The sequence below is a fragment of the Pantherophis guttatus genome, chromosome 7 (genome assembly GCF_059756535.1).
Source record: "Pantherophis guttatus breed Tessera chromosome 7, ASM5975653v1, whole genome shotgun sequence".
In the NCBI taxonomy this organism is placed as follows: domain Eukaryota; kingdom Metazoa; phylum Chordata; class Lepidosauria; order Squamata; family Colubridae; genus Pantherophis; species Pantherophis guttatus.
The window spans coordinates 23,508,975-23,525,361 of record NC_142069.1 but is presented as its reverse complement, the minus strand read 5'-3'; the positions used below and the strand labels follow the sequence as shown (position 1 = coordinate 23,525,361).

The 16,387-nt window shown below is 38.6% G+C and overlaps 1 protein-coding gene across 11 annotated transcripts in view; it reads right to left on the bottom strand.

Annotated features, from left to right (window-relative positions):
* The window catches only part of MYBPC1 (myosin binding protein C1), a 105,365-nt gene that overhangs the window by 57,541 nt on the left and 31,437 nt on the right, over positions 1-16,387 (bottom strand). For 7 of the 11 annotated variants that reach the window (XM_034403526.3, XM_034403528.3, XM_034403525.3 and 4 more), the window contains 7 exons: positions 16,136-16,159; positions 14,393-14,428; positions 13,030-13,122; positions 9,297-9,445; positions 7,344-7,461; positions 5,357-5,405; positions 2,258-2,314 (listed from right to left, as the gene is read on the bottom strand). In XM_034403526.3, the coding sequence (XP_034259417.1) occupies positions 2,258-2,314; positions 5,357-5,405; positions 7,344-7,461; positions 9,297-9,445; positions 13,030-13,122; positions 14,393-14,428; positions 16,136-16,159 (526 nt within the window). The remainder of the gene's footprint in view (positions 1-2,257; positions 2,315-5,356; positions 5,406-7,343; positions 7,462-9,296; positions 9,446-13,029; positions 13,123-14,392; positions 14,429-16,135; positions 16,160-16,387) is intronic. The other 4 variants (XM_034403532.3, XM_087873763.1, XM_034403531.2 and 1 more) reach the window with 1 other exon arrangement.

Genomic DNA, 16,387 nt, shown 5'->3' with positions numbered 1-16,387 from the left:
ATTTATTTTTGCAGGCCTCGGTCTACTCATTTGTTTTTGGAGGCACTGGTCTACCCATTTATTTTTACAGGCACCGGTCTACTCATTTGTTTTTGGAGGCACTGGTCTACCCATTTATTTTTGCAGGCACCGGTCTACTCATTCATTTTTGGAGGCACCAGTCTACTCATTTGTTTTTGGAGGCACTGGTCTACCCATCTATTTTTGAAGGCACCGGTCTACCCATCTATTTTTGGAGGCACCGGTCTACCACCATACTGCCTTTTAACACTGATCAGCTGTAGGGCGGCCCTTTGAAGCCACGCGGCAAGAGTTTAAACAGTTTTTTTCCTTCTAGCCGATCAGCTGGGACTCAGGAGGCAGCAATAGATTGGGGGTGGGGCCAAATAAAAGGTAAGAATAATGCAGGGGGGCGGGGAGGCGGGGTCAGAACCGGTTCGGTGATGTCATATTGTCACCGCTACCAGCTCGGCGGAACTGGGCAGAACCGGGAGGAACCCACCACTGATCCTAGGGTCATGTGATCACCTTTTGCGACTTTCTGACAAGGAAAGTCAATGGGGAAGCCAGACTCACTTAACAACTGTGTTACTAACTTAACAACTTCAGTGATTCACTTGACAACTGTGGCAAGGAAGATCGTAAAATGGAGGAAAACTCACTTAACAATTGTCTCATTTAGCAACAGAAATGTTGGGCTCAGTTGTGGTCATAATTCAAGGACTACCTGTAAAGTTAAGGTACTAGAATAGAAACCAGCAGGCTGTTAATTCTAGTTTTGTTTTAGGTGCAAAGCTGGCTGGGTGACCTTGGGCTTGTCACTTTCTCTCAGCCCTAGGAAGGAGGCAATGGCAAGCGACTCCTGAAATCTTGTCAAGAAAACTTCAGGGACTTATCCAGCCAGTGAACATGAACGTAAAGGACAAAATAAAAGAATTTGATTTATCCACCATCCTTCTCCGAGTAATCTCCAATGGCTCACAATACAATAAGAACTGTGGTGGCGCAGTGGTTAGAATGTAGTATTGTAGGCTAACTGCTCATTGCTAGGAGTTTGATTCCTTTGATCTTGACTGGCTCAAGGTTGACTCAGCCTTCCATCCTTCCGAGGGCAGTAAAATGAGGATCAAGATTGTTGGGGGCAATATGCTGACTCTGTAAGCCACTTAAAGAGTGCTATAAAGCACTATGAAGCAGTATAAACATCTAAGTGCTCTTTCTATTACTAATCCCATTAGGAAGAAAATAAAAGAAATGAAGGATGCCTTGGTGCCTCTAAGCTTGGTTGTTTTCTTGCAGACTTTCATTACCCAAATTAGGTAACATCATCAATGCTAGTAAGGAGTGGAGTTTGTTCTCAGTTTATTTTCTAATGGTTTGCCTTGTCAATGTTGGTAAAAATTATCTTGGAGGTTCTTTGTTTGGGCTGTTTACTTGATTTTTGGTCTGATCTTAATGTCACAAGCATTCTCCTTTATTAATAAAATAAATGTTGTGGGAATCTATATGTGCCTCCTTCACAACACAGATGGGTATATTTGAAACAGGATCTCAGTCTTGAACCTTAACTATTATTGTTCTTGTAGCCTGCTGAGGAGAATATCGTTGATCATATCTCAGGATTTTAAGTAGGGCTGACAGCTTCTTGGATTATTCTAATTTTTTTTTAAAAAAATGTTTCCATGTGTCTTGTTTTATAATACCTTCTCAAATTCCAGAGAGATGCTTATGTTTACAGTCACACCATGAAAGCAGGTACAGTTAGAATATAGTAAATCATTTTGTAGCGTTCTAGCAGAAAGCAGGATAAGAAAAGGTTTCATCTGTAGCCTGAATGTTTAGAAAATGAATTCTCAAGTTCAGTTTAATTTTCTTTAAAAATAAAAATTCCATACCAGGATCATTTGTTTGAATTTCTCATCCCCATATAGAGGGGTAAAAAAGCATGCAAGACAAAACACAAAAACCCCCCACATCCAATGTTATACTTTAATTTATCTGAGATACTTCAATGTTACTATGAAAGCATAATATGGTATCAACTGTAAGAAATAGCATGATATCCTAGGATTTAACTCATTTCTTGTCAATGTGCTGACTTAAATTTAAGCATGCGTTGTTCTTTTGAGAACTCAGCTTTTGTAAAATAAGAAAAAAGCTATAACATTTTTCTGAATGTATTAACTCTACACCTGACATTTTCTATGCACGAACTTAACCATTTTGAATAAACATTGCTCCATTGCTTGGTTCTCACCTACGTTTCAGGAGACCACTAAAGTCAAGTTCTCCTGCATCGTCTTGTCCTTCACCACTGTTATTAATAAACAAACAAACAAAAACAAACAAACAAACAAAAAAAAGATCAAGTCTTCATTTAATATGCAGAAAGTCAAACAACACATATTGCATATATCCTAGCTGCCCTACCAATGCAATATATATGCAGACACGCAAGGAAAAACTATTATGTCAACACAAACTTGTATTCTTTTTCACAGGATTTACAATTTCTGTAACAGGCACTTGTGAAACGTGAACACAAAGATTTGCATTGCTCCAGGTTATACCTGTTCAGGCAAATTCTTGTAAATAGAACCATAAATTTGCCCCAATTTGTGTTATGTGTTTGTGTAACACAAACGTGTTTTTAAGGTGAGTTAGCACACAGGGCTTTGTTTTAACAGCTTCCAGTGTGCGTACCTAAAAATGCATCAATAAATAAAATAAAGGGCTTATGCTGAACTCAGCTTTCAGTGTAAATCAAATACTTGCATTGTTATTTGTGCTGTACAAAACAATGCAAAACCGTATGAAGTAAGTTAAGTTTTTTTTTTAGACTAGTTAGCAAGGAGAATCTGAGAACCTGAGATCTTACCCCACATGCATAACGTGTTGCATGATTGTAAAGATGGGAAGCCATAGGGAAAGATAGTTAAAAATAGACAAATGCATGTTTAGAACATATTGAGCATTAACACTATCACTGAAATATTTATAAATAGGGTTTAATGTGTTTTGCTTCTCTAAGGATTGCCTTGGCACTGAATTCAACAGCTTGAAACCAAGCTTGCCTGCTTATGCAATGACTGGTATATAAACCAGTGTATAAACCAGTGTATAATTTTAAAAAAGTGGAGGGGAGGGAGAGCTAGGGTTTGTGGGTGTGTGTGTGTGTATGTGTGTGTGTGTGTGTGAATAGGGAATTATCTCTTCCTATTGCATTGCTACAGGAGGAGAAAAGGCCTTATGCTCTCCTCCCTTAAATATATTTATACAACCTATACACTGAATATATTAAGGAAGCTGGATTGGAAAAAGTTGAATGTGGTCTTAAAACTGGAAGAAGAAACATCAATAATCTGCATTTTATTAATGACACTACTCAGGTAGCTGAAAATGCAAAGGATTGGCAAGCTCTAGCAATAAAAATGAAAACATAATAATTAAATTTTAAGAAGGCCAAACTAATGACAACAGGTACAACAGCCATACTTAGAACTGACAGAGAAGATATTGAAGCGGGAGATAGCTTCGGCTTTTAGGTTCAAACATGAACAGTAAAAGTATAAGCAGTCAAGAAATAAACACAGGCTGGTACTTGGCAGAACAACCATGAAGGCCATGGAAAAGGCATTCAGATGCCAGGATAGGTCTATGTCTACAAAAATCAGAATAATGCAGGCAGTGGTATTCCCATTGACCTTCTGTGGAAGTGAAGTTGGACTTTGAAGAAGCAGCATAGAAAAAGGGTTGACACTTTGAGATCTGGTGTTGAAGAAAACTCCTGAGAATACCATGGACAATCCAAAAACAAACAAACAAATAGATCATTTAAGGCACAAATGACCAGGTTGTTCTACTTTACATGAAGACTTAGCTCTCTGGAGAAGGCTCTGATGCTGGGGAAGTGAAAGGAAAAGGAAGAGGAAAACCAATGATAAAATAGATGGGCTCAATAACAGCAGCAATGAGGACATCATTGGAAGATCTAAAGGACCAGGTTAGCGACAGATTGTCAAGGAGAAAATGTATTTATGTGGTTGCTAAAAGTCAACACTGAATTGATGGCATATCAATCAATCAATCACACAGCTAAAACTTTCTATTCCTTTGCACTAATGTACACATGCAACCTGCATTTATTCTGATATCTGTTTATTTCTCTTCCATTACATCACTTCCAACATCAAACCTCAAAGTCAGCTAGCTGTACCTGACCACACCTGTAAATGGATCATAAGCTTCCTAACAGACAGGAAGCAACAGTGAAGCTAGACAAAATTACATCAGATACCTGTACAATTAGCACAGGACTCCCCCCCCCACAGGGCTCTCTCCAGTTCTCTTCTTTCTATACACCAATGACTGCATCTTAAAAGATCCTTCTGTTAAAGCACTGAAGTTTGCAGATGATACAACAGTGATTGGTCTCATTCGAGACAACGACAAATCTGCATACAGATGGGAGGTTGAACAACTAGCCTTGTGGTGCAACCAGAACAATCTTGAACTAAATACACTCAAAACCGTAGAAATTGTGGTAGATTTTAGGAGAAATCCTCCTATACTACCACCTTTTACAATACTAGATAACACAGTATCAACAGTAGAGACCTTCAAATTTCTAGGTTCTATCACATCTCAAGACTTAAAATGGACACCTAACATCAAAAACGTCATCAAAAGAACACAACAAAGAATATTCTTTCTGCGCCAGCCCAGAAAGCTCAAACTGCCCAAAAAGCTGCTGATTCAGTTTTACAGAGGAATTATTGAGTCTGTCATCTCCACCTCTATAACTGTCTGGTTTGGCTCTGCAACCAAACAGACAGACACAGACTTCAACGGATAATTAGAACTGCAGAAAAAAACAATTGCTACCAACCTGCCTTTCATTGAGGATCTGCATACTGCACAAGTCAAAAAGGGGGCTGAGAAAATATCTACAGACCCCTCACATCCTGGACATAAATTGTTTCAACTTCTACCCTCAAAATGATGCTATAGGACATTGCACACCAGAACAACTAGACACAAGGACAGCTTTTTCCCGAATGCCATCACCCTGCTAAACAACTAATTCCCACAACACTATCAAACTATTTACTAAGACTGTATTACTATTATTCTTCTCATCCTTCCTATTATCTATTTCCTCCCACTTATGACTCTAACCATGTTGCTTGTATTTTTGCATGTTTCCAGTGTCTTTCTCCCCACTTGGAATTGAACCCAGATGGATATTTCTTCCAACAGAACCTACTTCCTGAAAAGGGTGTTCAAAGATAGTATAACTTGTGCGATATTTCCGATACCTATTACTGAAGAAGTTTCCAAAATCAGTTAAATTTACCTTCTTTTGAATGCAGACCGGATATCTATTGATGGCGTAGATTCTGTTTCTAAAAAATAAAAATAAAAAAATAAAGTTTTAACTTTTGAAGTTTCTCAAGGGTTAAACCTGGGCAGAGAGTGACTGTGTGATATATGACATTTATTTGATTTAGAATATGATACGTTCAATTTTGTGTACAGCTCAAGTAATCACATATACACAGGTGAACAGAACCCTATTGGCAAGTGACAAAAGAATCCAACTTTCAGCAGTATTATAAACTTCTTTGCAGCATAATTCATTATTATTATTTTTTTTAATTTGATTTATATGCCGCCCTTCTCCGGAGACTCAGGGCGGCTTACAATGTGCTAAGCAATTATTATTATTCAGAACGCTTTAACCTAAAATGATAAATATTAAAAATAATAAAAGAGATCCTTCATAAAATGAAAGCAATTTTGCAAGCCTGAATCTGCAATATAGCATAATCAAATATAATAAGCAAGGAAATTATGTATGGAAGGGGGGAAGAGAGAGCAAGTTAGAGAAAGAGAGGATAAATAAGAATGAGTATCAGTGTGATCTACTGATTAAAGTGCTGATTAAGAGTAGAGAGACACAGGTTGTAGTCTTCGGTAGGCATAGAAGCTATCTAGATGATTTGGGGTCAATTATTCTCTCTCATAAGGGGACACGATGGCTCAGTGGCTAAGACGCTGAGCTTGTCGATCAGAAAGGTTGGCAGTTCGGTGGTTCGAATACCTAATGCCATGTAACGTAGTGTCTACAAAGAGAGGAAAAGTTTGGTTTCAACAGAGTTTAAGACTTAATGTCCTTTCTTTTGGGGTTTCGTTATGATCTACTAATGGGAAAAGCTTTTGCTCAAGTCGAGATGAAAGGTGTTTTTGACATTCCCAAAGGATAAATTTATAGTCTTGAGCAGTCAGCCCTGGTAGCTACCATGCACTTTTTCCAAATATAAACTGAATACTTCAGCAAGCTTCATAAATAATTGCTTCAAGGATATAGCATGAGCTCACCAGCTCAAAGATATTCTGAATCCTTTCTCCCGCCAACTGTGAATTAAAGTGTTTTAAAAGATGATGGAGATAGATAGGTCTTTCCATGGATATTAGCCAAAATGTTACATGAAACTTTCACATTCAGGAGCAGTTAGCTACTCAGTACCAGTTGTTGGGATGCAACAGTAGTAGTAGAGGAGAGCAATGGATTCTGTCCAAGTCTGTCCTGTAGACTTTCAGAAGTTCCTCCTTATGAGTTTCTTGGATGTTTCAGTTAGATCCATGATCAAATTCATGGGTCTTGTATACTGAAAATTCTTTGTCAGAAATCTTCGATATCCTAGGACCCGAAGCCTAGTTTATGAGCTAAATGCCAAATTGTCACAATACATTGATCCCATTCTTATTTCCAGATATAACTGACATTTCTTTGAAATGGGGACAGAGGTGCAAAACTCCCTCACTGGGTCTAACAAATGACATTCTGTCTCATTCTTGATGCTTTATCTCCTATTAGTCTTTTGATCTCTTCTTCTTCCTTTTTGTCTTTCTGAGTTTAGTTTCCTCATCCCCACTTCATAGTGCCAAATTAAAAAAAACCTTTTAAAGTAGAGTTCAATTCCAGCTCTAAAAAGTTGTTCAGGATGGAACACTCCTGGTCATTATCTCTGAATAGTGCTAAAAATACAGAAGGATAATTTTCAAATATGGAAGAAAATGATTAGCCTGGATTAAGCATTACTTATATTAAGTAATAAAGTAGCCTTTCCAAGCCTGGGATAGATTTCATCTTCTATTATAATCCCACTTGCCCACAGAGTTAATCTATTTTGTCTGTGGAATTACAGGAGCTGAAATCTAACATGGCGTAGAGAAATAAATTCAGGGTTAGTTTTGGGAAAAGAAGTTTTTATCTTAATATATAACACATATTCACCATTTTAATATATATATATATATATATATTTAAAGATTCTTACCGTGGACTTCCAGATCAAAAGAACAGCTATCAACTTTATCTTTATATGTTACTTCACATCTATAATTTCCTGCATAATTTTCCTTAGCTTTGATTATTTGCATCTCGAATGTATACATCTGAAACCCAAAGGTATAATGCAATTATTCATATAAAATTGCAAGAATAATTGGAAATTAAACACACCTACTTATGACCCTCTGGTATTTTGACATAATGAAATGGACTGATTTTTTGCTTCTTTTTCACATTTCTTAGTCTGTTATTTTGCCATACTAATATTTATTTATTTATTTATTTATTTATTTATTTATTTATTTATTTATTAGTTTGTCAAACATGTATAAGATAGCAGGTATGAATATGAACATGGACATGAATGAGGGAAATGAATACAAATAAATGGGGACAGTAGGACAAGGACGGTAGGCACGCTGGTGCGCTTATGCACGCTCCCTTTACGGACCTCTTAGGAATGGGGTGAGGTCTGGGGGTGAAATGCTCCTGGTTCGGACCGGATCACCCATTCCGGTAGCTATGGTGGTGGGTGGTTCGGAGAACCGGTAACAAAAATCCCTGCGCCCCCCCCCCCATGCCCAGCTCAGCTGTGCAATTATCAGAGGTTTTTTTTTTTACTTTTAAAAGCATTTTTTCTACAACCCTTCGGCCAAAAAAATGCTTTTAAAAGTTTTTTAAAAAGCCTCTGATGATCGCGCGGCTCAGCTGGGATCGTCAGAGGCTTTTAAAAGCATTTTTTTCTGCAACCTCTTCGGCCAAAGAGGTTGTAGAAAAAAATGCTTTTAAAAGCCTCTGATGATCCCAGCTGAGTTGCCTGATTGTCAGATTGCTCAGTTGAAGAGGTTGTAGAAAAAATGGTTTTAAAAGTAAAAAAAAAAAAAGTTGGCCACGCCCACCCAGTCACATTACATCCCTCAAGCCACGCCCACAGAACCGGTAGTAACAAATTTTACATTTCACCACTGATGAGGTCCATGGTAAACAGTTTAAGGTTGAAGCTGTGGGGGTTAGAGGATGTAACAACAGAGTCGGGTAGAGCATTCCAGGCATTGACCACCCTGTTGCTGAAGTTGTATTTTCTGCAATTGAGTTTGGAGCAGTCTCAAATTATTAACAATTATTAATCTGTTAATAATTGAATTCCAAAATCACATCTTGACCTTCTCACCATTCAGAAGATGACAAAAATTTTGGGTCTTCCAAACTGGATTGCAATTATTCTGACTCCAGGTCTGTTATAGCTTCTCCTTTTGATCACAGCAATTCCCCATTTCCCAGCAATTTTATGAGCTCACAATTTGTCTGAGACCTATGTCTTATGGATTGACAGGATTATCAAACTCGATTTCATTGAGGGCCACATCAGGGTTGTGTTTGACCTCGGGGGGGGGGCAACATGGCCAGGGTAGGCGTGGCCGGCATGACATCACTCGTGTCGGGGGATGCCTGTGGTGGTCCAAGTCCTCTGCCAGCAAAAATGGGCTCCTGAGCTCCATTTTTGGCTCTGATGGCTTCTTGCAACCCTCTGCCAGTGAAAATGGAGCTCAGGAGGGCTGCACGCGGCCACACAGGCCAATCCTTCACTGTTTCCAGGGCAGCCCCGTTGGCCAGATCTAAGCAACCTACTGGCTGGATCCGGCCCCCGGGCCTTGAGTTTGACACCCCTGGTCTAAAACAATCCATAACTGTATAATCACAAGAATCACTTTGATCAATAAATCCCATATCATCTTTCTATTTTTCCAAGCATGTGATTTTAGACAAATGCTCCTACCTACCACCATTAAATTGTTTTCTTTAGGGGTATGTTTGTGCTAACATTTGCAGATTAGAAGAATTAAAAATGACAATTTGGTCCAAAACTTGAGGATATTTTAAAAAAAGTGAATATATTTTGAAAGATATACTTTGAAAAAGTTCATCTCTCTATATATACCTTGGTTAGTCGCTCGAATGTTTCTTTTAACTGAAGATGCTTTCCAACTTTGCTTGCCAAGTCCATCCATTTTCCTTTAAACCACTTAACAGTGGGTTTCCGAAGAAGATCCTGAGCTTCTACTTTGGCTGTGAATGTGATATTTTGCCCTGAAAAAAAAGCAAGCCAATCAACATAAATCAAAATAGAATTAACCAATAGGGAATATCTGACACATGTAAATGAGATTTAAATACCAAATTCTAAAGCTGGAAAGACTGAAAAGCAGACAATGGAAAAATGATTCTTTAAAAATTTGCAGAAAAGGAAAAATTAGACTTGTTTAATTAGGGAATAACAAATTCCCTTAACAATAAAACTCTTAGACAATAACATTTGTCAGTGACTGAAACATCTTATGGACTGTTTGCCATAGCTGGAAAAAAATAAATTTGTTCTTTATGAGATTGATGATTAGAAAGGGCAGAATATGGAATGAAAGGAGCTCCTCTATAAATATATAGGGAGAATAAAATATAAATGCATTTGTTATAAAGAAAACCAGAATCCACGTCTTTATATCTCATTTTCCTTTTTTTCTTTCTTCCCTGTCTTTTTTTTTCTTTCCTTATTTATTCATCTCTTGTCAAGATTGAATCGCTTTGCTTCTTTCAAATCTTAATGCTTTTCAACTTGCCAATGAACTGGGGTGGGGGTGGGGACTGGAAATGGAATATAGAGAATGTATGCAGAGATTGTGAGAGCATGGAAACCATCAAGTTCACTGCTGCAGATGCCTGAGAAAGAGATGGATTGTTCCCATAACAAAAGAACATCTCATAATTGGACAATGTGATCATCCAGGGTTAGGGAGAAGGAGAAAGTATTGTTTAACTGGGCAGGTATTTCCACAGAAAACCAGAGCTGGTTTCGTTTCTTCAGTACGAAAATGGTGTATCCAATAAAGTTTTACTTTTGGGAATTCAGTTCTCCTGAGAGTGTTTCCTTGTTGTGGGGTCACTAATTGGACAGTTAATATCTCTTTTCTTTTTGCTTTACTTTCTTTTTTTCATTATTGTTTTTACTTTGTAAAATAAACACTTTTTAATAATTAAAAACGAGACTCAAATACCAACTTATTTATTTCATTATTTTTTTGTATAAAGAGTTAATTAACAGAAGAAAACCAGAGCATGTTATTAAACTATGGCTGGTTTGTTTCATGAGAAACAGCAGGGGTGGGTGGGGAGAGAAATGATATCCGCCCCTGTCATGCCCTCCTAGTTGGAGTCTGAATCTGTGGTGGAAGATGAGCTGGAACAAGAACTGACAGAGAGTGAGGAGGCATCTCCATTGGCCTTGGAGGAAACTGGGGAAGGGCAGAGTCAGTCCAAGCAAGGCTGTTTGGAATTAGCAAGGCCTGCAGGGCAGGCAGGGAGGAGATACAGAGCTCAGACGAGGAGCAAGAACGACCCCTTCCTGATGCAAGGGCTAGAAGAGTGCAGAGAAGGCGAGATCAGTGCAGGCAGAGAAGGCCATGTGCGAAGAGAGTGCCACACCCAGCTTCACCAGGAACACCTGGGGAATGAGACATAAGGAGACGCCATAGGGAGGGGCATTTGTTGGGAACTAACTCTGAGTTCCTGGAGTGTGGTGTGCCAACGTTTGAACTTGCCGAGTGTCCTTGCATTCCTTGTTGCCGTTCTGGACTAATTATCTGGATCTTCTGCTCCCTGAACTCCTTGCTTGGCTCTTGTTTTTGCCAAATATGTTTGGGATTTATTGCCGTGCAGCCTGGGTGCAGCCAGCGCTGGGCTGGACTAATAGCAGCCAGAGGCTGTTTGAGTTTGTGTGGGGGTTTGTTCTCACTCTGCTTGAAGACTTGCCAGTAACGTGGGAGCGTTTGGGGAGATTTGGAGCAACAAAGGGGCTATTTGAACTGCCAGCTGTTTGTGTTATCTCTGTGCCCTGCCCTGGGTCATCACAGCCCCTATCTAAGGATCAGATCATTACTAGGGAACAGGGAAATATTCACATGTATAATTTCAACCTTGTGTTTACTTCCAATAACTGGGATGATGGAGGGGGACTTTTGAAGCTGCTTAAAAGTAACAGATTCACCTTCTTTTAAAGAGCTAAGTGAAGCTGCTGCAACACTTCACAAGTTGTTTAGGGGTTTTCTTTAGGATTTCACTTATATTGCTTTCTCCTGCTTCAGAGGTAGTAGAAGAGGCCCCCAGAACAACACTGAAGTGCCACAATTAAGCAAACTACATCATTGCTATGCCTCTATGACATTAACAGCCCACTTGGCTACAAATATAGCATACTAAAAATGAAAGGATATGGAAAGAAGAAAAGGCATCACAGGAAAAGTACAGGTAGATAGTTCAGATGTCAGAAAAACAATTGGCTAAACGAAAACGATCAGCAAGTAACATGAACTTGAGTAGAGACCAATGTAAAGTTCTTCCCTTAAAGAAAAAAACCACATGCACTAATATAGGATGGATGGGATAACTGTACTAGTGTACAGTTAACTGTATAGGATGGGATAACTGTACTGGTGTAAAATGGCTTAGAGAAATAGGAGATTGCAAATTGAACATGGACTAGCAGAGAGATGAGAATGCAATTTGAGGCTGTATCATCAGCAAATTCTAGACACCAGAGTTTAATGAGGATTGAGAGAAAATTGGTATAGGTTCAGAGAAGGACAATGAAAATGATCAAGGGATTAAAAGATAAATCCTATGAAAAGAGATTTAAAGTGGTGGTAAATTTAGCCTTGAAAAAATATGACTGAGAGGAAACATGATAGTCCTCTTACAATGCTGGAAAGGTTGTCACCCTGAGGAAGGTCAAGACATGTTCTTCTCATTATATGGGTGCAACCCGTTGCGCCCATGTAACACCTTTCCTGCGCGAGCTGCACTGGCTCCCAGTGGTCTTCCGGGTGCGATTCAAGGTGTTGGTTACCACCTTTAAAGCGCTCCATGGCATAGGACCTGGGTATTTGCGGGACCGCCTTCTGCTGCCGATAGCCTCCCGACCAGTACGCTCCCACAGAGAGGGACTCCTCAGGGTGCCATCGGCCAAATTATGTCAGCTGGTGACACCCAGGGGGAGAGCCTTCTCTATGGGAGCCCCTGCCCTTTGGAATGAACTGCCCCCGGACATACGCAAGATCTCTGACCTCCGAGTTTTCCGCTATACTCTTAAGACCCTGCTCTTCCGACAGGCAGGGCTAGCTTCATAAATTGAGTTTTAAATTTGGAATTCTTAAATTTTTGGGTTTTTTAGTTAATTGGCCTTAAATGTAATACTTTTAATAATTTTTTAAATTTAAATTGTGATATTTGTATTGTGTTTTTACCTGGCTGTACACCGCCCCGAGTCCTTCGGGAGAGGGGCGGTATAGAAATAAAATTATCCTTATCCTTATCATTCTGTGTGTAGGACATGGAAGAATAGCGTCAATTCATCGAAAAGAGATTCTGACTGAATGTTGGCGGTGGGCAGGCTAAGTATATGATTGTATCAGTGCATTATATCCACATTCAGTGACTACAGGTGCCTGAGCAATGCTACTTCATAATCACAGTGAACTTTATCATGCATACATATGCACAAGTGAACCGTATCATACATACATATGCAATCTAATCCTATACATGTTTACAGAGAAGTAAGTTCTTTTTTGCCAGATAGATATGAACAGGGTTGCAGGTGTAAATGTTCTTTTTACACTTACCTACACTAATTGAGCCACCTTTTGGCTTTTCAACAAATAAAATAGATTTCTGTGAATCTTGTTTTTCTCCTTCTTCTCCTGCAGACGATACTACTATAGAAAACAAGGGAAAATAGCCATTATCAGAATGAACCTATGAATTAAGCAATGCTTACCTAGGATTCTGGGTTTTTTTTAGCATTAATATTACTTCTTAAAAATAGGCATGCCCCCCCCCAACTGTCTTTCAAGGTAAAATAAGGTTACTGAAATAAGAAAAGTGTCATACAGAGCACACACTTATGAATGGAGTTGAGTTTTGTACTAGTGATCTGAGCTATAACTGTCAGTTGCAGTTTTTACAGTAGTCTTTACAATTTGAATGACTTCATTGTTTCAGTAATGAACACAGAATACTTCCTTGTGTTTCAAGTTTTAAGACACATAGCATGGTGATCCCAAATCAATTCTAAGATGCACCCAACTGTGGAATGAAAGTGGAGTCTTGGGAACACTCATGCTAGGGTTCAAAGCAGGCAGTTAAGCAAAATTCTATCTATTGAGCTAAAAGAAGTGGACAGCCTAGTGCTGAATGATGACCAGATCCCTATTAGCTAGCTATTGGGCAACAGTAAATAAGTCTTTCAATTTCTAATCCTTGACCTTGCCTGAGGAAAAAAAAAATAAGTTTTTGTGTGTGTGTGTGTGTGTAATAAAATCCTCCATATTAATGGCTACAAGAGTTATCCTGCTGGGGAAAGATGTCTTCCATCCTTTCAGTAGAAGACAAATTTAATGTAATTCCTTGCATGCGTAGACATATGTTTGGTATGTACAATATATGACTCTCTGGATCAGAGTCTAGACAGATGTATGCTACTGGAATCTAATGTAGAATATAGTGCTATAGAAAGTTTTTATAAATCCATTTCCTATGTCACAGCTAAACTGCACTAATGCAGGGGTCTCCAACCTTGGCAACTTTAAGACTTGTGGACTTCAACTCCCAGAATTCCTCAGCCAGTATGCGCTGGCTGAGGAATTCTGAGAGTTGAAGTCCACAAGTCGTAAAGTTGCCAAGGTTGGAGACCCCTGCACTAATGTACTTTAAAGCTTCATATGATTGGAGGCTTCTAACTTCACTCCTGGAACAAGGTGAAGAGCCCACAATCATAAGAAGCTGGGCTTGCAAATTAGGACTTCAGGAATCTTTGAAGCAGGCTTTTTATCTAGATCTGGAAAAAAAAACAAGAATAAAAAGTTATAATGAGCATAAATCGCTTTGCAACTGAAAAAGGAAGCTACAAAAAAAATTGTTAATAAGTAATGAAAATTGGAATGTTTTGAGTTTTGTCGTCTTCTTTTCAGATTTAGCATATCTCACCTGAGTCCTTTCTCTCTCCAGGTTTATTTGTACCATCTGAAAAGTAAGCATAAACTGTATGATATCAACATTCAAAAGTTATTATCTTGATTGCTTAATTGACCATGTAGGATTGTGGACCCTTTGTATTTTAAAAGAGAGGAGGAAAATCATAGGTTGTAATGAATTGTTTTAAGAGGACAGAGGTACATCATTTTGTTGAAGCTGAGCAGATGGGGTCTTTGAGCAGCACCTGGTATGATAATGGGTTGAGCAATCCTACCTATAGAAAAGATTTCTATTGGTGGCAGTATTATTATTTACTATAAGTTTATTTATAATTTATAAGTTTATATAAGTTTACTATAAGTATCAGGGATGCAGTGGCTCAGTGGCTAAGATGCTGAGCTTGTCGATCGAAAGGTCGGCAGTTCAGCGGTTTGAATCCCTAGAGCCGCGTAACAGTTTGTAACTGCCAACCTAGCAGTTCGAAAGCACATAAAAATGCAAAAATAGAAAAATAGGAACCACCTTTGATGGGATGGTAACAGCATTCCGTGCACCTTTAGCATTTAGTCATGCCGGCTACATGACCACAGAGACGACTTCATACAGCGCTGGCTCTTCAGCTTTGAAACAGAGATGAGCACCGCCCTCTAGAATCGGGAATGACTAGCACATATGTGCGAGGGGAACCTTTAGCTTTATAAGTTTATTATGGCCACTCACTCCAAAACACTTTGGATGTTTATTATAGAACTTCAGACAATATTCCCAAATATTCCTAATCTCAACAGAGCAGAAGGACCGAAGACAGAAAACAACATAATCTGTTTTGTTTTCTTCTTAAATTTAAAGTATGGTCTCTTCAAAATGGATGAATGTTTTTTCTCATTCCAGGGGCATAGAAGTTTCAGGATTTCCTCTCCTAGTAATTTCAGAGCCCTGCTTGCATTTTGGTCGGCATAATTGTCTACCTCATGACGTTAAAATGATGACATAGCATTCATTACATCATTGCACCAATAGTGCAATTATTCATGCCTCGATATTTGACACAAGCATACAACTTGCATTATGTGTGATGATACCATGACACCTGGGTGATCATTTGCCCCATTTCTTGCTTCTATCCTGGATGTTTATGGCTACAATAATCTGATTTTTCATCTGATCCATCAGAACCATTTATATTCTCATTAATCAATCCAGTCATCATACGTTGCTTATTCTTGAGTTTTATTGTGATAAAGAAATTATCTATAAATATAACAAATAAATAATTGTTAGGCTACTTTAAAAAATCTTCCTTAAGGTAGTTTGAAATACATTTCTTCATCAAAGATAGCAGATTTTTAAAATGTAGTCTTTCAAAGTCTCTTATTGGGAAGTTCTAGTGAAATCAACTGGGGGGTTGTTCAAAAATAAATGAATTTACAAAGGTATCTGGTTTCTTTAGGATGGAATTATCTCCGGTTGGGAACAGAAGAATTGAATCTTAATAAGTCTCCATGTTTTATCCTAATATCGTGGTGCCACAGTGGTTAGAATGCAGTACTGCAGGCTAACTCACTGCTTACTGCCAGGAATTCGATTCTGAATAGCTCAAGGTTGACTCAGCCTTCCATCCTTCTGAGGGCCCAGATTGTTGGGGGCAATATGCTGACTCTGTAAACTGCTTAGAGAGGGCTGTAAAGCAAAAGTGGCCTATAAATCTAAGTACTATTGCTATTATATAACATTAAATGCAATAGTCTTCCTAACCTGTTGCTGAAGAATCCTCTTCATCTGTAAAAAAAAAAAAAATACATAACAGGTAAAATAGAGAATCGTGACAAGAAAAAGCAACAATGTAGTTTAGTAAAAATGGAGGAAAACAAGAAACCTGTAATAGAAGGAAGGGAAAACTATGATAGCTGGGGAGCACAAAGGTAAACTTGTGGAGAAAGCTTTATGGGATCGAGCAATGGTCAACTTTAATGCTTCACGCAAAAACAAAAACGGGATAGATGAAGT